The sequence below is a fragment of the Terrapene carolina genome, unplaced genomic scaffold, assembly GCF_002925995.2.
Source record: "Terrapene carolina triunguis isolate 2854851 unplaced genomic scaffold, T_m_triunguis-2.0 Scaffold210, whole genome shotgun sequence".
NCBI classification, from domain to species: domain Eukaryota; kingdom Metazoa; phylum Chordata; order Testudines; family Emydidae; genus Terrapene; species Terrapene triunguis.
Window position 1 is genome coordinate 16567814 of NW_020664561.1, and position 25219 is coordinate 16593032.

Consider the following 25219-nt stretch of genomic DNA (forward strand, 5'->3'; position numbering starts at 1 on the left):
CGCGGGAGGATGATGTAGAGTCATACCTTTTGGCCATTGAGAGGACAGCCCTACGGGAGGCCTGGCCTCGAGATCAGTGGTCTGGCATCCTTGCCCCATTCCTGTGTGGGGAGGCCCAGAAGGCCTACTATGATCTGCCTGAAGAGGCTGCAGCAGACTACCCCCAGCTGAAAGCAGAGATCCTGGCCAGATCTGGGGTAACGACTGCAGTGCGGGCCCAGCGGTATCACGAGTGGAAGTACCAGGAAAACAAAACCCCGCGGTCCCAATTGTATGACCTCATCCATCTCGCACGAAAGTGGTTGCGAACTGAGTCCCGGAATCCGGAAGAGATACTAGAGGTTCTGGTCATTGACCAATACATGAGGGGACTACCACCAGACCTTCGCGCCTGGGTAAGCCAGAACGAACCCTGCACCTACGACGAGGTCGTTGCATTGGTAGAGAGGCGAAGGATGGCGAGGGAGCTGACCCGACCAGTTAAGGAAGAGGCCCCCTGGGTTAAATTAGGAGCACCAAGCCCCAAAGCTCGGGTGACTGGGCCACCAAGAGGGCCCAGGTGGAAAAAGAGAGGGGCTGAGGGCCCACTAGAGGCCACAAAGAGTCGAAGCACTGAGGGAGAAGAGGATCGGGATGTTAGACTGCCCAAACCAAGAGACCTGGGAATGCCTAGGGCTCCATACAGATGTTATGCCTGCGGGGAGTGGGGACACATAGCTGTACAGTGTCCCAGTGCTCAGGAGCCTATGCAGTGTAACCTGGGGAACTGGGCAGACCCATGCTCCCTAATCCACCTTGTGGGGGTCTCACTAACCCCACATATGTATACCAGACCAGTGAAACTAAATGGGGTAGAGACCACAGCACTGGTTGATTCGGGGAGTGCTATCACGCTTGTCTCAGGGAAGCTCGTGAAGCATAGTCAGCTGCTGTGGGCTAAGCATACGGGGATAACCTGTGTCCATGGGACAGTTGGTTATTACCCTACCATCCCAGTAAAAATCGAGATTCAGGGGAACACTACTGAGGTAGCAGCAGGCGTAGTCCCTAAACTCCCATACCCGGTGCTCATAGGGAGGGACTTCCCAGGGTTTGGAGACTTACTCCCGGTAAGGGGATTGGAGAAAGGGGGAAACCCTGAAATTAGTGAGGCATCCACAGTAGACTGTCAACCCCCAGTCTTCTCTGAAATATCCCCAGATTTGTTCTCCACTCCCAGGCAGGGTAGAAAGACAAAAAGGGAAAGGAGGGCAGCTAAGGCCTTGGGAACCTGAATACTGACCCAAAGCCAGAGGGTCGCTCTCGTAGGTAGGCGGACCCGAGTAGCTGAAAAGTAGGCCACCCAGGAGGGACAAGCACCCGAGTCTGACCCCCACCCTAAGACTTCTGAACCAGTAGAGGCAACAGAGACTGGCCCCCTAGATCTCGGGCAGATTAGCCCCGGGAGAGGAAATTTTGGACGGGACCAGGCAGAAGACCCAAGGTACGACAACATTAGGAAGGAGGTGACTGAAATAGATGGGGTCCCCGTGGAAGGGAAAACCCAGGGACCAGGACCCTACTTCATAATGAAGAAGGATCTCTTATACTGGGTTGCACCAGTACGGGGGCAGAAGGTACAGCAGATCCTAGTACCTCAAAAACACCAGAATGCTGTATTAAGTCTTGCCCATAGTCATCTTTTTGGGGGACATTTGGGGGTAGAGAAGACCCTGGCCAGGGTCCTACGACGGTTCTTCTGGCCCGGAGTGCATGAAGAAGTGCGGAGCTACTGTGCCTCCTGCCAGGAGTGTCAGCTGCACAGTCCCCGTCCCCACTTGAGGGCACCTTTAGTACCCCTTCCCATCATAGAGGTCCCCTTCGAGCGAATAGCCATGGACCTAGTGGGACCCCTGGAGAAGACAGCCCGGGGCCACCAATATATACTTGTCATTCTGGATTATGCTACTCGCTACCCAGAAGCCGTCCCCCTGCGAAACACGGCCTCTAAAACGATAGCTAAGGAGTTGGTGGGGATCTTTGCCCGAGTGGGGCTACCAAAGGAGATATTAACAGACCAAGGAACCCCATTTATGTCGAAGCTAATGAAGGACCTCTGTACGCTGCTCCGTATACATACCCTGAGAACTTCAGTCTATCATCCGCAGACTGATGGGTTGGTAGAAAGGTTTAACCGAACCCTCAAGGCTATGATAAGGAAGGTGGTAAGTCGGGACGGGAAGGACTGGGACACCCTACTACCTTACCTTATGTTTGCTATCTGGGAGGTATCTCAGGCCTCAACTGGATTCTCCCCCTTTGAGCTGTTATATGGGCGCAACCCCTGAGGCATCCTGGACATAGCCAAGGAAATTTGGGAGGAGGAACCCAGTGAGGGGAAGAACATAATAGAGCATGTGCTACAGATGAGGGACCAGAGAGCCCGGGTCACTCCCATAGTGAGGGAGCACCTAGAAAAGGCCCAAGAGGCACAGCAAACCTACTACAATCGTCAAGCCAAGGTTCGTCAGTTTCAGCCCGGTGACTGGTACCCACGGCCAAAAGTAAGCTGTTGGCCCAGTGGCAAGGGCCCTATGAAATAGTTGAACCCGTAGGGGAAGTAAATTACAAGGTGCGACAACCAGGACGTCGAAAACTAGAACAGATATATCATGTCAACTTTCTGAAACCCTGGCATACCCGAGAGGCATGCACAGTGGTTCGGGAAGACCTACACCCAGGGAACAAAAATCCTGGACAGGTGAGGGTGTCTCCCGATCTAACGACAGCCCAGAAGAAAGAGGTAACTGAGATGATCGCCCAATATCAAGATGTATTCTCAACAAAGCCGGGTCGCACAACTGGGACATATCATCACATCGTCACGAACCCTGGGGCCAGAGTAACAATGAGGCCCTACCGGGTGCCAGCAACCAAAAGGGAGGAAAAAAAAGCGGAAGTCAGGAAGATGCTGGAGATGGGGATCATTGAAGAATCTCACAGTCAGTGGTCCAGCCCAATAGTGTTGGTGCCCAAACCTGATGGCACCACGAGGTTCTGCAATGACTTCCGGCGACTAAATGAGATATCCCAGTTTGATGCCTACCCTATACCCCACACAGATGAATTAGTAGACCGTCTGGGGAATGCCCGGTACTTAACGACCCTAGGCTTGACAAAGGGGTACTGGCAGATTCCCCTAGCTGAAGATGCAAAGGAGAAGACGGCGTTCTCTACACCAGAGGGTCTTTTCCAGTATACGGTCCTTCCTTTTGGACTACATGGGGCCCCAGCTACCTTTCAGCGCCTCATGGACAAGTTATTACGCCCCCATGCCAGCTATGCTGCGGCCTACTTGGATGACGTGGTGATTCATACCCCAGACTGAGAAACCCACTTGAAGAAGGTGGGGGCGGTCCTTGATACCTTCAGGCGAGCTGGCCTTACGGCAAACCCTGTTAAGTGTGCTGTGGGGTTCACAGAGGCCAAATATCTTGGCTACGTGGTAGGAAAAGGTCTGGTGAAACCTCAACCGAATAAGTTAGAGGCCATCCAAAATTGGCCACGACCAAGTAGTAAGAAGCAGGTCCGAGCATTCCTAGGGGTGGTGGGGTATTACCGGCGTTTCATTCCCCATTTTGCCACAAGGACAAGTCCCCTAACAGACTTAGTGAAGGCCCGTGGTCCGGAACCAGTCAGATGGTCCGACGCAGCAGAGAGGGCATTTGCAGACCTACGGACTGCCCTCTGCAGTAACCCCGTATTGATAGCCCCGCATTTCACCAAGGAATTTATCCTTCAGACAGATGCATCTGAGGTGGGGCTAGGGGCTGTCCTGTCGCAGATGGCTGGGGAAGAGGAACACCCAATTCTCTACCTCAGCAGGAAACTCCTTCCGAGGGAACAAAAATACGCAGTGGTAGAGAGAGAATGCCTCGCCGTAAAATGGGCCATGGAAATGCTGCATTACTATCTGCTGGGGCACAGATTTGTCCTCGTGACCGACCATGCCCCTCTTCAATGGATGCAACGGAACAAGGAAAAGAACACAAGGGTAACCAGGTGGTTCTTATCCCTCCAACCTTTCCAGTTCCGCATACAGCACAGAGCAGGGAGTCGCCATGGCAACGCCGATGGCTTATCACGTGTACACTGTCTGGCGTCCCAAGCTGCCCAACCCCTTGGTGTTGAGCAGGGGGGAGGGATATGTGATAGACCCAGACCAGTTGGGAACAGCAGAGTAGCAGAAGGGAGATATACTGGCCACTGGATAAGTAGTTTTCTGTTCCCTGAGTGACCAGAGCAGGGGCTGCTTCAGGCTAATAGACCACCTGACTCCAATTAACCTGCCAAGAGTCAGGTGAGGCAGTTAAGCACCTGACTCTAATTAAGGCCCCTCTGATGCTATAAAAGGGCTCACTCCAGTCAAGCCCGGGGGAGCCAGAGGAGAGGAAGTGTGTGTGAGGAACTGGGAGCAAGAGGTGTGCAAGAAGCTGAGAGTGAGTAGGCGTACAGCTGGAGGACTGAGAAGTACAAGCGTTATCAGACATCAGGAGGAAGGTCCGGTGGTGAGGACAAAGATGATGTTGGGAGGAGGCCATGGGGAAGTAGCCCAGGGAGTTCTAGGTGTCGTGCAACTGTACCAGGAGGCACTCTAAACAGCTGCAGTCCACAGGGCCCTGGGCTGGAACCCGGAGTAGAGGGCGGGCCCGGGTTCCCCCCATACCTCCCAACTCCTGATCAAACACAGGAGTAATTGACCTGGACTATAGCTTCTACCAGAGGGGAAGGTCTCTGGACTGTTTCCTGACCCACAGGGTGAATCTGTGAAGCGAGCAAATCCGCCAATAAGCACAGGACCCACCAAAGTAGAGGAGGAACTTTGTCACAATACATATTTATACTAACTGAAATAGGAATATCTACATGGAACAGTGTAAACTAAAATCATTGAGTTTTGCACATTAGAATATTTTTTTTATCTTTTGACTTGCTGCAAGACTTGAATTAGTTCCAACTATACTTAATTAAATGGATCTTCAAAAAGGTACTTATCCTTAGTTTTGTTTTATCCTCCTCCTCTTAGAAAAGTTTGTTAAAGGCAGAAAAATCTTCATCATGAAAACATTTTGTGATGGGGAGAGGGAGAGGTTTCCTGCCATAATTTATCTTAAAAACTGAAGGTAGCAGGGGGAGTGCTCAAGGCAACTTCTTGATAAAATTGGAGTATAAGAAATCTCTGTGATTTAAGAAGACAGTGAATGTACAGTTTGTACAAGAGTTATCGTTAAGTAACTGGTTTTATTGTAGAGAGTAGGAAATGAAAATAATTAGACATAATGCTGTGAAATGTGTACGTTTGTAGGAGGAAGTGAATGGGGGTCCATCTATGCATCCAGTAAAGTGTTTATTATCTTAACCACATGTCAGGAATCTTTACATTCATAGCAAGCAGCATTTTATAAACAGTCAGTTTTTGACTTATCTAAACGTTCTGTTTAATCTCCGCTATTTCAAGGTCACTTTAAAAAGCAAACAAACAAGTGAAGCTGTTTATGAACTGGTAAGCAATATGTTAGATGTTTATTGGCATCCAGAACTTTCTGCCGGGCTGTTGACCTTTCCCATGAGACCTAATAGCTTGTGCTCAGAAGGGAAGTCACCTCTTGGTCATGGCTCTTGTGATCCTACCTATTTCTATTCCTAGAAATTCTGCTACCAACAAGAAATAAAAAAAAAATATTTTGGCTTTAGATCAATAGAATTTGAGTGTACAGGAAATGCAAGGTCAAGCCCAAAGGGAATACTGTTTTTATAGTTTTGAATGGACAATCTCTGACCTATGTTGACTGACTGTTTGCTCCAACCCCTGCACTCATTGTCTCTTCACTTCAGCTTCGCTTCACACCTGCCTCTCATGCTTTCCTCCTTCTTCTCTTCTCTCCTGTGCTGTGTCCTCATTGCCCTCATACCTTCATTGTCCCCCATCCCTTCCCTTGTCTTTACATTTAGCTAGTTGTCTCTTGACTGACCCTCTTGCCCCCCCACCCCCGCAAAATATATCTTGGCACTAACATGACATTTGCCGGCCATCACGTTGTTCACTCTGCCTTTCCTCTACCCTTTGTCTGTCTTGTATATTTAAATTATAAGGTCTTCTGTGTTTTTACCGTAGCTAGCGCAATGGGGCCCCATTCTTGGTTGGTCCTTAGCCACTATTGTAAATCATAATGATAGTAAGGAGTATTTCATTTTTTGCAAGCACATAGAAATGCCTAAATATCTTTTTTTTTTTAAATTCAAGTTGCACCTCTAATTGGAATGAGCCCAGCAGTAGCCAATGTAATTGAAGGACAGCAGCTTACTTTGCCTTGTGTACTGCTGGCTGGAAACCCAATTCCAGGGCGGAGATGGATTAAAAATGATATGGTGGTAAGACACTCTTTTTTTATTTTTATGTATAGTCTTGCAGTTTCATATTTCCTGAGGGAGAAAAATATGCATTTAACATTTTAAGGCATGATATACACTTAGCACAGTGTAATATAGCTACTGTTCTTAAGCAATTAATTTTTTTGTATGGGAGAAAAAAAGTTGAAAATAAAAGATTGCAGCAAATAATTGGTATTTCATCACTGAAGGAAGTGATCACACGAGAGTTCCATGTAAGAAATATATCTGTCAACGTTAAGGTTTGCTAGCCTGAGATTCCAGCTGATAGGAACAGAAATTACAATCCATAAAGGGGCAATCCTTGTGGAGACTCATTAGTCGATCATGTGAGAAACAGGCCCCTGGGTTCATTCCCTGATTCCAGGTCGAGCTTTCCAGCTGGGATAGTTCCTTCTGCCCTTTTGGGTATTCTCCCCAGAGGACGTGGCTGGGCCTGCGTTCTGCCCACATGGGTTTCTCCCTCAGCTGTCACTTCTTCCACAGTGTCCTGTCTTGGACCTTGTTCCCCTCCCGGAGGCTCTTGTAGTTCCTGGGGGCAGGGCAAGAAGAGCCACTTTTTGGGCGCTTTCACCTTGGCCAGCCTTCACCTCTAGTTGTCTCGGACTCCTGGCCCATCTGGTTTCCTTTTGGCATACCTGGCAGGCTGTCAGCAGCCATGTAGTTTTCCATTAAGCTGACCACTTCAGCCAAGGTCTCTAGTTGGTGCTTCAGGACCCATCCTCGTCCCCTGATGGGGAGTTTTGGGTGAATTTCCCCATCAGAATGAGTTCAGCAACCTGCTCCCCCATCCAGGTTTCCAGTTTTAGCCAGCACCAACAGTGCACCCTCAATCTCTGGGCCACCATGTGGGGCTGGATGCCAATGGATACTTCTCTTCCCGAAAGCAATGATGGTGCATCTCCTCTGAGGTATCAAAGTAATGAAGGATGGTTGCCTTGACTCTGGGGTAATCCTGGATGGTTGTTGGGTCGAGCCCCCAGTAGGCAGCCAGGGCGGATGTGGTCAGATGAGGGGCCAACAAGATGCCAGGGCCCATGGCAGTGCTACTGCTACTTGATCAAAGGTGGTAAGGAACGTCTCCAGGTCGTCACCATTTTTGTAAGCTTCATTGGCATTCGTGTGGCCAGCGGGGTGGGGTCCCTGTTGATGAATCCCATGAAGACAGGAAAAAGGACAGAATCTGTTGCACTAGGCATTACTGCTGCTTCTGTGGTTGTACTGCTAGGTCTCTAATTAATTGTTGCTGCTGTTGCACCATCTGTGGTTGCTATTGGAAGGCCAGCTGCTGCTGTTGCTATCGCTTCCGGTTTTCTGTAGCCAACTTTGATAAACTATCCAGATCCGTATTTTTTTAAACAAAGTCCCTTCTCCTTATACCAGAGCTGATCAGTCTAACCATATTCTCCTCCAGTTGTCATGAATCTGTCATGGTAGCACGTCCCCTTCAGGCTTTATGGGGAGTGCATGCACATGAGTCCAATTACTCCATCTTACCCCAGTGGGTGCTATAGGACATCTTTTTAGCAGGCCGGTGCTCACCTTCCAGCCAGAGCCTCTCAATTGTCTCATCTACTCTTTGTGTCCACCTAACAGCCTGTAGTTAGCAAAAGGGGTTAAGCAAAAGAAAGGCAAAGAAAAAAACCTCCATCCAGGATATGGGATATGAACAGCTCCCTCCGGGATATGGGCCTCTCTTTCTTCAGAGGAGTCCTGGGAGAATCAATGTCCACCTCAGTGTTCAGTGGGCTCCAGTGCCAGCCTCAGTTCTTCTCCACTTCAACTCAGGGGTCCTGCACCCTCTTTCTGCAAGGGCAGCGGCTCTGTAGGCTGTATGTCCTCTCTCCAGGGCTGTTGATGCTTAACAGTCTGTTCCCTTCCCATGGTTGCCCCCATCCAGGTCGAGTTCCCTCTTTTTACCTCTCCAGTCCTGGCACAATTTGCCAGTGTGAAAGGCCACTCCAGCCCAAAGCTCCTTGACCCCTTCCATGCTAATGAGCCTGGTCACAAGCCCCCATTAGCATTAACTGGAAAGCATGTTATGTATGTGTACTATGTCATAGAGTAAATACTCTTTTTCTGACTCCAGCACTAAAAGGTGCCTTATTTGATGTTACTGAAATCCTATTCAAAATATATTTCATGTGACAAGTGAAGGAATGTTCTTTTGTATGAACATGATTTTGAAAAAAAGAAAAGGCCTGAGTTATTAAACCAAAGCCACTGGTATCTGAGATACTTAGGGCTATAACACAAGTATGTATTTTCCATAGTTAAAACGTACTTTCCTCTTTCTCTAGTTGGTCCCAAATCCCTACGTTAATGTTCGCAGTGACGGGAGTCTGCACCTTGAAAGAGTTCGGCTACAGGATGGAGGGGAATATACTTGCATGGCAAGTAATGTAGCTGGGACAAATAACAAAACTACCACCATCAGTGTATTTGGTAAGGGAAATGGTCTCAGGGCTTCCATTTGTTTTCAAAATAAGGTTGCACTTTTTGGAAGCAGTAGCTTGTGGAGAGAACTTTTTTTTAATTTAAAATTACAATAATACCTCAAATTTACTGGGTGCAATGGAATTACAATGTGGAGTAATGCAATGGAGAATCTGGACCCTGCATATAATGCAGTTAAATGATCAAGCCTGCCCCTTTTGAAAAAGAGGTCAAAAAAGACTTTTGACATCCATAAAAATCTTTCTATTTAGTTGTCTACAAGTGATGGGTTTTGCAGACTCCCTTACTTTATTAACAAAACAGAGACACAAGTGGGAGTTTATTGGAGTACTATGCCAAGTGCTGTCTAAGAGGTTACATAACTATTAAAAGGGAGCACAACTCATGAGAGTACAGTGCTTAAAAATAAATCGTTTGGCAAAGCTGCATTTTTAATACCATCAAAAACGGCAGTTTCTCACTCACTCATGGTGAAATGAATGTTTGCACTGTAGTGACCCAGTAGTGTCATGGTCTGAAATTCTTACATGTTAAATTAATCAAGGGAGACATATTTTAAATTTCACTGAGAATGCTGGAACATCCTTTTCAGTACAAAATTGAGCACTGTACATGTCATTATTAGCCAATGCTTTGCAACTGTTTTGAGTTTGACAAACTCTCTCTTGTGAGCAGCTTTTTGGGAAGATTTTTCAGAACAGATTTGGGAACATGAGGTGGGGTGAAAAAGTTGGTATGTGTTGTTAAAGAGTCTAGGATATAAGGGTAGGATAGTGTAGGAATATGAAGCCTTTTGTCTCTGTCACTAAATAGGAATCAGGCCAGTTTGATAGTGAACTAAAGTCTTTATTATCTCTTGGCTGTTTGGGGTCTGTGGGAACTGATTTGGAGGTCTCAATCAAGTTGCTGCAAAAGCCAGTACATTCCCTACAAAAATCTTTACTAGCATTTTTAACAACTAAAGCTTGAATGAGCATGGAGAGTGACCTACCTCTTGCCCTGGGGCCTGGAGTGGTTTGTCCTAGAGAAGTTCCCCATTGATGGCAGTGGGTTCATCAGCAGATAAGCTGCATCCATTTTCACTGCAAGTGCAGAGGAGAACAAATCTTGCCCAGCACCATTTCAGAAAACCTTGCTTAAAACCTTCTTGGAGGATGTCCTAACCATGGCTTTCTGAAATGATGCTGAACATAGTCTGTCATGGTTTTACACATGTTCTGAAATTGTGTGCACCCAAACTAGTATTTAACTTGCTGATGACAGTCATTGTCAGCAACAGGTAATTTTTGTACTATAGACCACACCTTAGGGGCGGTAGCGCCAAGTCTGTGAGTCATTGAGGGCAGAGTGAAATTTCCCAACTCCTATTCTAATAGGTATTTTCAAGGCCCACTTTATGTAGATTGAGTCTTCTTTGCTGAATAGCAGTTGATTGGGTACAGAATACAGTGTGATAATTATACCATGGTTTAAAATATGTATCTGTGTGTATGTATATATTTTTAGTTCTACCTATCATTCAGCATGGACAGCAGATATTCAGTACAATTGAAGGAATCCCAGTAACATTACCGTGCAAAGCAAGTGGAGTTCCTAAGCCATCCATCGTCTGGTCCAAGGTAACTTCTAAACTTTGAGCTGTTTATGTTAAAAGATGAACGGAACACATGATTTAGCTATAACAGGAGCTATGTACAATGAAGGCAGCCAAAAACCTCTATCCTAAGGGACCTAGAAAACACTCTTTATTCGTATCTGCTTCTGTTTTTCCATGCAATACTCTCTGGCTGCGACACATTCAGCTTCCACACTTTGAAAAGCTAGGAAGACTTTATTGGTTATCTCTGGATCCTTTTTTTTAAAAAAGCCTTGGAAAATGTATATATAATTATTGTGGTTTGAAAAATTAGGGATGGGCAAACTGCCATAGATTGAGAGTTCAGATTCATTTTGGAGGCTTATTTAAAGTGAATTTCTGCTCTGAAAAGTGAGTATGTAATAATGGCTTCTTCGGGGGACATTATGTAACTGATTGGAACTCAGTAAACAATTCTGTTCATGGTATTCAAGAAGGAATAGAGTCCAGTTCAGTCTCTCTCAGCTGTGTTGGCTTTACAAGGCTAATGGGAGTAAAAAGCAATAAAAGCTTATTTTTGTCATTAAACTTATTAAATATGATTCTTGATGCACATAGGGAGCAGACCTTTTGAGTAAGAAGGTGTCTTTTTAGTCTTATTTCAGATTAGAATGACAATTTAAGACATGGTAGAAGTCTCCAAATCTCTTGAGCCTCCAGAATTAGGATGGAAAGCTCACAAGGTTTTCTGTTATGATTCCCTGCACTTGCACTCATATTGCTTGCTGAAAAGAGAAGCAAAGGGTGGCCCCAGAAACAGTGTAGAACATTATCCAGATGTTTCAGAATTTCTGGTCATTCCTAATACGGGTGACGTTTGGGTCAGAGTTCTTATGGCATCCAAGCTATTTTGTTTTCATCTCTGCTATAATCATTGGGCCTGCATTCTACCCTCAGTTACTATTCTGTTGACTTCAGTAGGATTGCCTGGAGGTTGTATTGCTGTTATTAAGGGCAGAATTTGGCCTACTGAATTATATCAAATATGTGGATATTACATATTCCTCAACATAAAGTTTAAAGCAGCAGTGTCGAATTGAAGTCTGTTGTCCCAAATCAAGTACTCAGATCCTTACTTATATACAGTGAGCCAAATTCTCTTCTCAATTATGTTGGTGTTATCCAGTCAACTTTAATGACACAGGTGAAGCTGAAAATCTGTATAAAAGAGACATATATCTGTATAAATGAGTATTTGTAGATAGTTAATATAAATACATGTAAGGCATATAAGAATATGTACCATTGTTCATAAGTTTGAAAGTTACATAAAGTTATTGTGCATTACAAGTAGCTTCCTGAGTGCTTTCTTAGCCTGTGTCAGAAGTCCAGCTCTTAAGGGGGCCTTACACCTGGAACATATTTTGGGGGATGAGTTTAATTATTCAACCGTTTGAGATGCAGTTTGAGGTGTACCTATCAATGACTGTTTTCAGATGAGGGGAGGGGAGGAAGCAGTGGTGGATTGGACTAGATCGGGGTGGGCAATCTACAGCCCGCGGGCCGAATCCGGCCCATCAGGGCTTTCAATCTGGCCTGCAGAATTGCCAGCCCCATGGCGCAGCGGGGCTAAGGCAGGCTCCCTGTCTGCTCTGACCCCACGCCGCTCCCGGAAGCAGCCGGCACCATGTCCCTGCGGCCCCTGGGGGAGGAGTGGGTGGGTGGGCAGAGGGGTACGTGCGCTGCCCTCGCTTGCAGGAACCACCCACCACAGCTCCCATTGGCCAAGAACAGGGAACGGCAGCCAACGGGAGCTTCGGGGGTGGTACCCACAGGCGAGGGCAGCATGCGGCAGAGCTGCCTGCCCCACCCCAATTCCCAGGAGCCACTGCCAGACATGCTGCCCACTTCCGGGAGCGGCGCGGGGCCAGGGCAGACAGGGAGCCTGCCTTAGCCCTGTTGTGCTTCGCTGCCACCCCAGAGCCTCTCAAGGTAAGCAGTGCCAGGCCAGAGTCTGCATCCCGCACTCCTCCTGCACCCCACACCCTAACCCCCTGCCCTGAGCCCCCTCCTGCACCCCCACCCTGAGCCCCCTCCTGCACCCCAATCCCTTGCCTTGAGCCCCTTCCTGCACACCGCATCCTCTCCCACACCCCGCACTCCCTCCCACAGCCCAACCCCCTGCCCCAGCCCTACATTCATGGCCCTGCATACAATTTTCCCACCCAGATGTGGTCCTCGGGCCAAAAAGTTTGCCCATCCCTGGACTAGATGAACTGTTCTAAGCTACTTTTAGCCCTAACAAGTTTGATACTTCTCATAATTTAAATGTTTCTGTTAGGCTTCATTTTATCTTTGGAAGCTTTGATTTCTATTTGATCAAGCACTTGTACATTGCTATTTTTTCTGAGAAAATTCATAGGGTTTTTATTATTATTTTTATTTTGCACAGAAAGGAGAGCTGATTCCTCCCAGGAATATGAAATTTTCTGCTGGGTCTGATGGAAGTTTGTATGTAGTTTCACCAGGAGGAGAGGAGACTGGGGAGTATATGTGCACAGCAACAAATGCGGCTGGTTATGCAACACGGAAAGTCCAACTAACTGTTTATGGTAAGTATAAGTTAAAACCAAACATATTTAGCCTCCAACAAGCTCTGTTTTCAACTACAAAATGCACTCAGTTGGAAAATCTGAAGTGAAACTCAGGTTTACCAAACTTCCCATTAACCAATATCTAATTGTGGCCCCCAGGGTTGCATGGTAGTGAGATTAAAGGGATTATGCTCCAAGAAGTATGGTTCCTTTAAAGCAGTCTGGTTTGTACAGTTGTCTGGCATTCACTTCTTTGAGCTCTTTGACTGGGGACCTCTGGCCTTATTCTGATTTCATTTATACTGGGGTAAACTGGCAGAAATTCTACAAAAGTTAATGGAATTACACCTTGTGGGAGAGAAGAGTGAAGCCCTTCGAGTTCCCCTTTTGATGCTTTCTGACCATCTCTCACTATCATCTGAAACCCTGTTTACCTGAAGGTTTGGACTATGCTCCAGGATAGTAGGATAAATAAATTTGGATTTTTGTATACTGAATATGATGTAGGATAGTCTAATCTGAAAAAGTTTAATTTACAACACATTATTTTATTTTACACATGTATAAATAGACAACATATTTATTTCACTTTATTAACATGTTTTTTATTTTAGTGAAACCCAGAGTGTCCAGGCCTGGAAACCAGCAAGGAGGTACATATGACAAACCCATAGAGATTTCAGTGACTGCAGGGGAAGATGTCACACTTCCATGCGAGGTGAAGAGTTTGCCACCCCCCATAATTACCTGGGCCAAAGAAATGCAGCTTATCTCTCCATTCTCTCCAAGGTAACAAAATGTGATAGAAACAAAACAAAATGCAATTTCTTCTAAGCTCTCAGGTTTTTGGAAGTTTTTATTTTTTTGAACTGCCTGCTCCATTCTGATGAGTGAGTAAGGCATTGGAAAATCTGTACTTCTGTGTCAGCTGGATTTGAAATTCTCATTCCCAAACTCAGCACATTATTCACCTTTTTGAACTGATTTTTTTAGGCTTTCCTGTTGTTGGCATTTTATAATTTTTTCCCAGGCTCTCAGATTCTGCTCTTGGTTCCTCCAGTGTAACACCAGAATTAGTTTATTGTGGTCACTGGACTAACTCTGCATTTACACTGGGAGGGGGCGGGGCGGGAGGGTGGTTAGAGAAGTGAGAGCAAAATCCATCTCTTAAATTCTACAGGCCTGTTAAAATCCCACCATGGTCTTTGTTGGCCTCTATATTCTGTACAATACTGTGTTGTTTTGTCTAGCATATTTCTTACAACATGTATCACAAAACACTCATAGATGTAAATAAACCAATTTGAAAGAGAGCTTTTAATCCTCGTGGCTGTCTTTTAAAGCTCTGAACATTACTAAAGCCATATTTCAGTCATGGTAGTACATACCGTACTCCAATATGCATTTATAAGCAAAAACAAGCATTAGAAGTCAGCACAATGTTTCACTCCTCAGGAGGCCAAGTCCAAATAGCCTTCTGTACACAGACACCTCATTATTATGATTTAATATTTATTTTATGGTGGCACCCAGAACTGATCATCTGTGCTTGATCTTAAATCTTTAAAAGTTCCATTTTATTTTACGGTTATATGTTTCATCGCTGAGTTATGGGGAGAATTGTCTGTATTATATGAAATATGAATTCCTAATAGAATATGAATGACTGTTAATGTTTAAAACTGGTTGCAGGCATCTACTTATTGCCATTGTATCTTGGATTCAGAAACTCTCCAGCTGCTTTTAAAAATGTGAAAACATATTAGTTTAGGGCTTATGAAAAGTGTTGAACTGGCTGCCCTGGAGACTTAAGTTCTTTGTCTGCCCATCAGTTACAGCATGGGCAGCAGTGGTACAAGTTTTCCTCATGATGCCCTGTTAAGGTACCTCAGTCCTTATGTGCAGGGACCATCTTTAGGGCTGAGATGGTTTATTCCCCAAGTTAATTCTGGGCCAGATTGTGCCCCCACTCTTGTGGTGTTGTACAAGATTGGGGAGGTCCGAAGGAGGCATTTTCTCCCCCTGTATCCCCAGCTAAGGGGTAGGCACAGTTTCAGTTCCCCTGAATAGAGGGCCTGCTAACACCATCAGGGCCCCAACCCACCTGAAAAGGGGGCATGGACCTGTCCCCACCACACCAGCCAGAAGAGCTGGCCAGACATAGGGGAGAGCATGCTGTGCCCTTTTAGAACCTCCCAGAGACTGCCACGCAGTGGGGTGAAGTCTCAGCCCCCAATATGGGCCAGTGCCTTCGGGTGCATATACACTGCAGGATTCTTTCAGTGGCATGTAGTATCCATACACACACAGCCCCCCTAGTACGGATATAAATAGTAACATAGATGGTGAGGCATGGAGTAACCCAGTAAAGACATGGCTGAAAGGTGTGAGTATGTACCTGGGGTACATATCCTACATGTTCTTTACTGGCCCAAAGCATGCCTCCTGTCTATGCTGCTGTCTGTGCTGTAGTGTCCTGCTACTAGAGCCTTTCCCTTCACAGGAAAAGGCTCCAGCAGCGGGGAAAGGGTCTGGCAGCTCCCCTCTGTTGGAGACTACCTCCTCCAAAGGGAAATGTTTGAACAGCAGGGAAGCTCCCTGTTGCTGGTTCCCTTCTCCACAGCAGGGAAAGGCTGTTAGCTCCCTCCTGCTGGAGCTCTTCCCTGCCACAGGGAAAGGCTCTGGCAGTGGAGAAAGGCTGTGGCAGGGGCGGTGGCTCAGCCTTTCCCTGCAGCCTCCCCTCTGCCACAGCATGTCCTGTTGCTGCAGTGAAAGGGTCTGGCAGTGGGGAGCAGCTGAAGCCTTTCACCGCTGCCTCCCCTCTCTGTCAGAGCCTTTCACTGATACCTGTAGCTACACACTGCAGTGTCAACAGGGTGTGCTTTTCACTGTGGCCTGTAGATGTAGTTGCACCTACGCTGCACACCGTAGACATGGCCTTAATGACAAAGTCTGGCCCTCAGATTTTGCCCTTTCTCCTGAGACTGCAACAGTTAGAAATTCCAGTTGTGCTGGTGGTTTTTGTAATGAGTGCTCTTGTGTATGGGGAGAGAATTTATTTGTAAATTTTTGTATGGTTGCTGTAGCAACTCACACATATTCATTTTTGTTCACATCATCCCTTTGAAGTAAGGAAGTATTACTATCCTCATTCTACTCTGAGGCACAGAGAAATAAAGTTACTTGTTCATGTCACTGAACCAGATGTGCAAAATGGAACCCAGCCTTCCTGACTCTCTGATTAGTGCTTTAATCACAAGACCATCCTTATTCCCTAGATGAAGTGGACTTCACCAAATGGACTAAACGTGAGCAATCAGTTAATAGCAACTTTCTGTTGCTGCTGATTTGGGCTGACCTGGAGCCTGTGACTTACGTGAAAGGTTACATATCTTATTACCAATCCCATGAATCACACATTCCTCAAAAAGTTTGTTTCCAGTAGAAAAATAACAGGATTTAAGAAGTCCTGTGAGTATCTGGAACACCTACAGTTTGTCCTGTGGATCCTGCCATGTTTCAGATGATTTGCTTTGTATTCTGAATTTATGGATTCAGTAATGAGTTAGGAAAAATTTAGGAATGATAAATCACAATTATAGTTAAATAAAAACCTGCTCAACTGAACGAAATGTCATGCTAAACAGGATTATTTTAGTTCATGGCAGAGCCGTCCCTACCCATACGCAAAGTACGCAGCTGAGTAGGGCACCAGGAAATTTGGGGCAGCTGCGTGCTGCTCCAGCCCCTGCCCCACCCCCATGGCTCCGCCCCTGCTCCGCCCCAACCCCCCTCCCCACTCCACCCTTTCCCCAAAGCCCCCACCCCTGCTCTGCCCCCGCCCCACCTCTTCCCGCGAGGGGGCTGTGTAGGGCCCCAGAATAGCTAGGAACGGCCCTGGTTCATGGTATTTATTAGTAATGTCTAAGTAAAGCTCATTCTTCTCTCAATAAATATTTATACAGTTATACATGTTTCCTATTTTTCCAGACACACCTTCCTTCCCTCAGGGTCAATGAAGATCACTGAGACGCGAGTTTCAGACAGCGGAATGTATATCTGCGTGGCCACAAATATTGCTGGGAATGTGACTCAGTCAGTAAAGCTAAATGTATATGGTGAGTTATTTGACTACAAGAATAATCCCTTGTGGAGATTATACTAAGGAAGCAACTGGAATTGAAGTGCCTAAACTTTTTCATAGGGTGAACCACCTCTCATAGGCATCTCCCTGTCTCATTTAATATCACATGGACCACACCCTCCTCCCATTTGCTATCACATAACCTACTTCCTTCTCTTCTCTTAATGTGATTTAGAAAGTGGAAATCTGGAGGAAATATAGCACCATATGATCAGTCTGCCCTCCTTGAACTACCGGAGCTTTATGGGCTGAGAACTGCTGTTCTAATGCAAAGTAGCCAGAATGTCCACAAATATTTACAAAACTTTCATTAATATTTACCAATCCAGGGGGCACACAGAATCTACTTGCCTGCCTTTTCTCATGGTGGTATAGTATAGTGGAAAAACTAATGATATTTCAGTTGGGCATCAAAAAATTGCACAGACTCCATTGCAATGTTGAGATACTGGTAAGTATTATAATGGCAAGGGCTGCAGTCTTGTTCATGTGGTATATTGAGAAGTGTGCTGGAATTGCAAGCAATGTGTGTGTGTGTGGGGGGTGTGTTCCCGGTTCTGCTTGCAGGCTGCAGGACTCTATAGGAAAACATGGAATCACAGTCAGTTTGTAACCATCCATCCTAGAGAAAGATGGGGTGAGTTGCTAAGTTCCCTCTAAGTCGCATGGCCATGCAGCAGCCTATTAAGTGGCGGGGAGAGATGCCTCTCCCCTAGCCCCGGACTTGCCACGGTGCCCCTCCCCCAGCCCCGACCCAGCCCGGCCTGGACAGTACCGGGTTTATAATGGCACCAGGCCCACACTTAGCAGGGGCCCTGTGGCCTGGCCCTCCACTTCACTTGCGCTGCAGCCCAGCAGCTGAAGCGCTGGCTCCTCTCTGGCCCCTCCCCCATGCGCCTCTAGGCCCGCTGGCCCAGGGCTGCTCCTCCTCGCTCGCGCCCCCCCCCCCCCCGGCTCCTGTCAGCTGGCCGGTTGAGGGCTCCTCTCTCTGTCCCCACCCTCCATCAGCAGCAGGCAACAGCCGCCAGCTGCCTGCCAGTGATGGGAGTGGGGGGGGTGGAAAGGAGCCCACAGCTGCTGCCACTCCTCTAGCCACCGGTGCGGGACCGTCTGCTGCTTCGGACTCACCCGGGGAACCCAAAGCGGCAGACCGTCACTGGTGTCCCGGACTGCAGACGGACCTGCTGTGACCTGGGGAGAGATGTCCTGACCCCAGCCCAGACCTGCCATGGACGGGGAAGAGGCGCCCCAACCCAGCGCTGGCCCGGACCTGCCACGGACGGGGAAGAGGTGCCTATTCCATAGCCCCAGCCTCGGAACTGCTGCGGCGGGGAGGGGCGCCTCTCCCAGCCAGACCAGGTGCTGCTGTGGGGAGAGAGAGCTGGGAGGAGTCCTCTCACTCCACCGTAGCCCCGGGGCAGCCTGCACCTCAAAACCCTCATCCCCAGCTCGCATCCCCAGCTGGAGCCCTCACCCCCCGCACCCTAACTCCCTGCCCCAGCTCCCTCCTGCACCCCAAACCCCTCATCCCCTCCTGCGCCCCAACCCTCTGCCTCAGCCTGGAGCCCCTCATCTTCAGCCCCACCCCAGAGTCCTCACCCCCCTGCACTCCAACCCTCTGCCCCACCCCTTAGCCACCTCCCATACTCCGAACCCCTCAGCCCCACCCCTGCCACATGAATTTTGTTATGTGCACCAAAATGGAGGTGATATGTGACTCCATATTGGTGCACAACAAAATTCATTCCGCACATGTGTAGGAAAAATTAGAGGGAACATTGGTGAGTTGTGCCTCTCTGTTTTAGAGAGCAGCCTGCTTTGTCTTTCTCTGGTTTGGGGTTCATGTGTGCTACTGTTCTGAATTCAAAGAAATAAAGTAGTAGCATGAGTATATACATTATTTTATCTAAGTTCTCTCTTTTTATCTAACTTCTCTGCCATGAATATAACAGTTAATTGTTTCAGAGATTCCTTATATGTAGGGCTGCAGTTTGTCATGGTGGTGAAAAAGTCATGGATACCATGGCTTCTTTGTCCACAGCTTCCATGTAGGAAGGCTCTAGGTGGGTTGCTCACTGGCCAATGTGGAGGGCAGGCCCAGGGAAGAGGTGGGGTCGGAGAGTGAACCTGCCTCACACTCATCCTGCAGCCTCAACCCATGTCGTGATAGGGCCGTGACTGGGCCAAACTTGAGTGAACGGTATTTCAGCAGAGAGGCAGCAGGCGCTGTGACCCAGTGTGCCAAGGCACAATGCCTGGAGTGGGGAACCAGGCCTGGGACCCAGGAGCCATGGCTGCCCATGCCCTAGATGAGCATGGGGCTGGCTTGCTCTCAACACCTAGCCCTGCTGGGCACAGGAGCTGCTGCTGCCCAGGGTGAGTGCAGGGTGGACTCACTCTCAATCCCAGGCCCAGCTCCATGGGACACAGGAGGAGTTGCCACTTGCCTGTCCTGTAGGTGTGTGTGAGGCAGGCTCCCTCTCAATCCCCGAGCCGAGCCCAGCCCCATGGATCACAGGAGTTACCACTGCCTGTGCCCAGGATGAATGCAGGGTGGGGTCTCTCTCGAAGCCACTCTCTTCCCCAGGGCCTCTCCTCCTCACCAGGCTGGAATTAGGGTTGTAGTACTGGAGCAGAAGGTGATGCTGGAGATGCTGTGATTTTGAAGAGATATAGTTGAATTTTATTTATCGGGGGCCTTTTTTATCAAATATCCAGGAACAGTCACTAAACCCATGACTTTTACTACATTTAGTGTGGCTGCTCTGTTATTTTTGATTAAAAATTTCCATGACAAATCTGCATCCCTACTTGAGTCTTTTTATCTTTAGTGATTCCTATAAAGAAAAGCATTGGGGCAAGGCCGTTATAATGTTGATTTACCATGCTTTTATTCTTTGCGATCAGCAAAAATCTATTCCAGCCACATTTTATCTTCTTGTCTGCATTTAGCCTAGAAACATAGAATCTCAGGGTTGGAAGGGACCTCAGGAGGTCATCTAGTCCAACCCCCTGCTCAAAGCAGGATCAATCCCCAGACAGATTTTTACCCCAGTTCCTCAAGGGTTGAACTCACAACCCTGGGTTAAGTAGGCCAATGCTCAAACCACTGAGCTATCCCTCCCCCCATACATAGTTGGGATTAAGAGGAAGGAAGTTAGAATGTTAAAGAGCAAATGTAATTGACTTTATCTTAAAACTTTTGAATTGTTTTGTACTATGGGCAGCCAGTACCCAGGAGTTCTTTAAAATGTGCTTGGAAGAATGAGGGTACAATACTTCTTTGGAAATAATGTTTTAGGATTTTAAATGTTGAGTCTCCAAATGACTTAAGCAATGGCGTACTGTAAATCTTGTCTTCAGGAACATTCAGTTCTGATTGCTTGATGTTACTTAGGGACATTAAATTGCATTGGGCAAGGGAAAGGTATTTTCTAAAAGGATAACACTGACCATATTTCCTCCATGAATAGTCTGCCAGATCTTCTTTTTCTCATTACCATTGATTTATTTGTCTTGCCTAGTTCCTCCAAAGATACAACGTGGGCCTCGAGTTATGAAAGTACAAGTTGGTCACAGAGTTGATATACCGTGCAATGCTCAAGGGATCCCTCCCCCAACAGTCACCTGGTTCAAAGGCAGAAATACCATGCTAATAGATGGAGGACAGTATATCAGCAATCCGGATGGAACACTGAGCATCAGCAAAGTCCAGCTTTCAGACTCTGGAATCTACAAGTGTGTTGCTAGTAACATAGTTGGCAGTGATGAATTGGAGATAACGATACAAGTTCAAGGTATTTATAACATGGCCTGAGTCTTGGACATACAGCAGTGATCAAGTGTAGCTTTATTTTAATATATGATATACCTTGTGTTGTGGGGGAAGATAAACTGTTGCACTTTCAGAGAGGTAGACTCAGTGTTTCAGAGGATCTTTGATTCCACTGACCTGTAACTGATCCTACTTAGGAAACATATCACTAATGACACTGCTGCCTGACCCAATATCAAAATCTACATACGTTTCAAATGCAGTAATATGATGTGATTGTTTTGAGCAGGGGGAGGCACAAAGAAACATTAGATAGTTTGCAAAAATATGAAACAAAACAAAACTTTTTAATTCTTTTAATTTTGAAAGGGACTTTCTTGTGGTTGGTTGATATTACAAGGAGGATCAAAATCAGCCTTAACTATGGTGCTCCAAAAACACAAACCTCTGTCACTTGAGCTAAAGGAACAGGTCTGTTAGCTGTACATGTAGGAGGATTCTTGTTCCTTTTAAAATGCAAACAGCCAACAGTGGGCAACATGTTCACGCAAATATAATGTCTGAGTCTTCCCTCACTTACTTGCTTTACATGGATACAATTCCATTGACTCCAGTGGGGGTACTTCTCATTTTATAGTGGTCTTAAAGCCCATATTCTGAGCATTAACACTGCTTTGGGTTTGGCCCATAATTCCTATTTAAAACAGTGAAACAGGATTGGGTTCAGAACAATCTACAACAAAAAATGTTAATAACTTTGCTTAATTATGAACTATTTTCTTCAGATACACCGAGCACGTGAATTTTCAAGGAAATGGAAGACAGAAAGTCAGAATGGGTATGATGGTGTCTTTGAGCTACAGGAAGACAAAGAAACATTAAGAGAAGAATCAAAATTTCAAAGCAGGATAATTCTTTTAATGATCTGTAGCTCAAAAACAGTTTGTCCAATTTCCATCAAATTTTGCAGAAACATCCTCTGCCTTCAGAGTAAATATAGCAATTGTCAGAGCAAACCAATTTGGACTAGATTCTGAAATCCTAATTCACACAGAGTCATAGTTTACTGTTTAAGTAGTCCCAGTGAAATAAATGGGACTGCTGGAATACTACCATCTACTGAGTGTGTGTAAGGATATGAGAATCAGGCCATTTGAGAATGGGAAGGAAAAAAGAGGTGTAAATTGCCTGTGTACATAGTATGTTTTGACATTTGAGAGGAGGGACTAAGATTATTTACTCTGTTTCTGCTTTTCTTTTAGAACCTCCTACAGTAGATGATCTTGACCCTCCTTACAACACTCCATTTCAAGAAAGAGTTGCAAATCAACGCATTGCATTTCCATGTCCAGCAAAAGGTGTGCAACACTGTAACCATTGTGGCTGATAACTATATTTTTTCTCTTAGGCACTCATAGTTGCAATGCATCTTGGTGTTTTCTGGAAAGGTAAAAATGTATAGTCCTTCTTAAATACAACATCTCACCAGGATATTAAAATAAAAAAAAACCTTAACAGTAAGAAAAAGGGCCATTGATACTAAGTAATTTAACTAATTAGGTAGTATATTTTTGTAGGACAATGACAGTGCAAGAGTTCTTCGCATTGCCCAATGGTTGGAATGGCAGGGACTACCTCTAAGCATGAAGGAGAGTTCAGTCCCCAAGCCCTTTTAGCCAGTTGTGCCAGTTCGAACTGCAGTGTGTTTTATGATTTACAGAAGCTGCAGCAAAGATTTTTCTTACTGTACATTTTTATCCCATGCACTGCTCTAAAGTAATATCAATCCTTCTTTTTTCAAATTAAGCAAGAAGTCTCTTGAAGTTCTATAAATTTCTCTCATTAGGCACCCCAAAACCTGTCATCAAATGGTTACGTAATGGCAGGGAGCTGACTGGCAATGAGCCAGGCATTTCAATTTTGGAGGATGGGACACTGCTTATCATTGCTTCAGTTACACCGTACGACAATGGAGAATACATCTGCCTAGCAGTGAATGAAGCAGGAAGCACAGAAAGAAAATACAATCTGAAGGTTCATGGTAAATAACTATAGCTCTTAAGGGTAATTTTCAAAAGGACAGTTTCTCCTTTGTTTTTGTAAATTGCACACACACAATGTGTGCCTGCATTTTTGTAGTTGTGGGAGCAAATCTGAGTATTTGTACCTGTAGCTACCTGATTGATTGTTAGTTCTGTTTACTTATGCTTAATGCAGAACCAACTTCTGTTTACACAAATAACCAAATGATTATTGTAGACAACTATAAATTTACATGACACTTGGTAAACATGTAAAAGACCAGGTGTTTGCCCCCAAAGAGCTTATAGAATAAGTGCTAGATATGCCCCTCTATTATTGCAGGAGAGGGGAGTCATTGCTCGAAGAACTTAGCATAGAATGGAGAAGCAGCTGCTCCATGACATTCTCCCCTCCCCACCCCACAAAGCTCCTACCACACCACCTGGTAGGGGATCTATTACAGCATGTATCAGGAGACAGTGGACCGTCATAGCACCTACTCTGTGTAGTGTACTTCCATCCTAACCTGGTTTATTTCCAATAGGAAATTCCCACAGGAATTAACACAGCCCCAAGCAGTGTTAACTCCCCCTCTGTGTCTTCTACTCTATTTAGCAGGGGGAGGTAGGGCACAGGCATGCGCAGAGAGCCTATGGTTACCTCGCTCCCTCAGTATCATTCTTTCAGAGGAGCACCATAGGCAGCTCTGTTTCTAGTGCAGTTACCATGGGATCCATTAGGATGTTGCCTGCTTTCCCTATAGACCATAGGCTCTGTGGGGTTCCAGGCTGCTCCTTGATATTTACAAGGCAGCAATGTGGAGTTCCATCCACACACTCATGAGACATTACACCTTGGTCCAATTCTCCTTTGGGACAGCGATTCTACAAGCAGCTATACCACCTGCATCCTCATAACCTCATCCTCTCTGAATTACCCACACTGGAATATGTGTGGACATATGGACCATCACTCCAAGAAGAAAGGGAAATGATTTACCTTATTGCAACTGGAAATGTTCAGTATGTATGGTCGCCATCTATATTCCACTACTCATCCTCCTTCCCCTCTGCTTTGGATCATGTCTGATTATTTGGTCTGCACTGCCTCTTAAACCGTTGGCAGAGATTACGAGGAGAGTAAGGGACACTACAGAGCAATAGACATTACTTGGAAGAATTTTCCAGTCTCTGGCATGTGGAGCGCATGCATACCCACAGTGGAATACAGATAGGGACCATAAATCTCAAAGCACTTTGGTTACAAAAGTAAGTAACTTCCCTTTATGCCTATACAGGACAGGAGCAGGCATCATGCCTCCAGCTGCATTTGTAGAGAGAGTGATCACTAGTGGCCATTGCTACACCTCTGGAAAAGGTGTAGCGTATACTTCCTCCAGTGCAGCTCTGCATTCACAAGTCAGTGTACAATGTGAGGGACCAGAATCATGGTGATTCTCCAACCCCCTGGAGGTAGGCCCCTTCTGGGACACTGAGCACTTCCAGTATTGTTAGTTGGGACTCCCTCATTCCCGAGAGCATAGAGGAGGAAGGGTTTCCTTACACCCTTTCCCACAGTGCATCTGTGCTGGGTCAACCATGATTATTATTAGCAATGTGTCAAATTAAAATAAAGGATTATACTTAAACCAATAGGAAGAAGGAAACTAAGTGACAAGGGTTCTATTGGAGTTTGTATCCTGTCTAGCAAGTATCAGCCTGATGAAAGTGCCAAAGTAAGATCTTAGTTAGAGAGCCTCTCACCTGGCTAACCTCGACATTCTCTTCTTCTTAAAATAATACTGAGACTTCTTTATAAAAAGGATCCCTTCCTCTTGCAATGAAATCATTTTTTTCCCCAAAGAAAATCTTCATCCCCAGAGAAGGGTCACACTAAATGGAACTGCAATTGGAATGCTGCAATTCATTGAAACGATTTAGGACTTACATTGTATTTAGCTGTATCTGAGTTCACTGTACACAGCTTCCACTGTAATCTACCTTTGATAACTTGTACAGTGAGACAGCTTTTAACCTAACACAGTTTGATATGAGGTATTAACCCCTTTACTCCAACACAGGTTTGATGACACAGACATTAACAGACACTTGACTATAGCATAAAGCTATTACATGTGCATTAATAAATACCAGCTATAAAGAAAAACCTGACATGATGAAAATAATGTGCAGAACTTTAAGACAACATGTTGGTTTTGCTTT

At 45.9% G+C, this 25219-nt stretch overlaps 1 protein-coding gene across 1 annotated transcript in view; it reads left to right on the top strand.

The window, feature by feature from the left end:
• LOC112103403 (hemicentin-1) overlaps positions 1-25219 on the top strand; it is a 345952-nt gene that overhangs the window by 167149 nt on the left and 153584 nt on the right. The window contains exons 18-26 of the mRNA XM_026655607.2: positions 6284-6411; positions 8730-8874; positions 10393-10505; positions 12915-13074; positions 13671-13845; positions 17047-17174; positions 20725-20997; positions 22238-22333; positions 22822-23016. Of these exons, the coding sequence (XP_026511392.1) occupies positions 6284-6411; positions 8730-8874; positions 10393-10505; positions 12915-13074; positions 13671-13845; positions 17047-17174; positions 20725-20997; positions 22238-22333; positions 22822-23016 (1413 nt within the window). The remainder of the gene's footprint in view (positions 1-6283; positions 6412-8729; positions 8875-10392; positions 10506-12914; positions 13075-13670; positions 13846-17046; positions 17175-20724; positions 20998-22237; positions 22334-22821; positions 23017-25219) is intronic.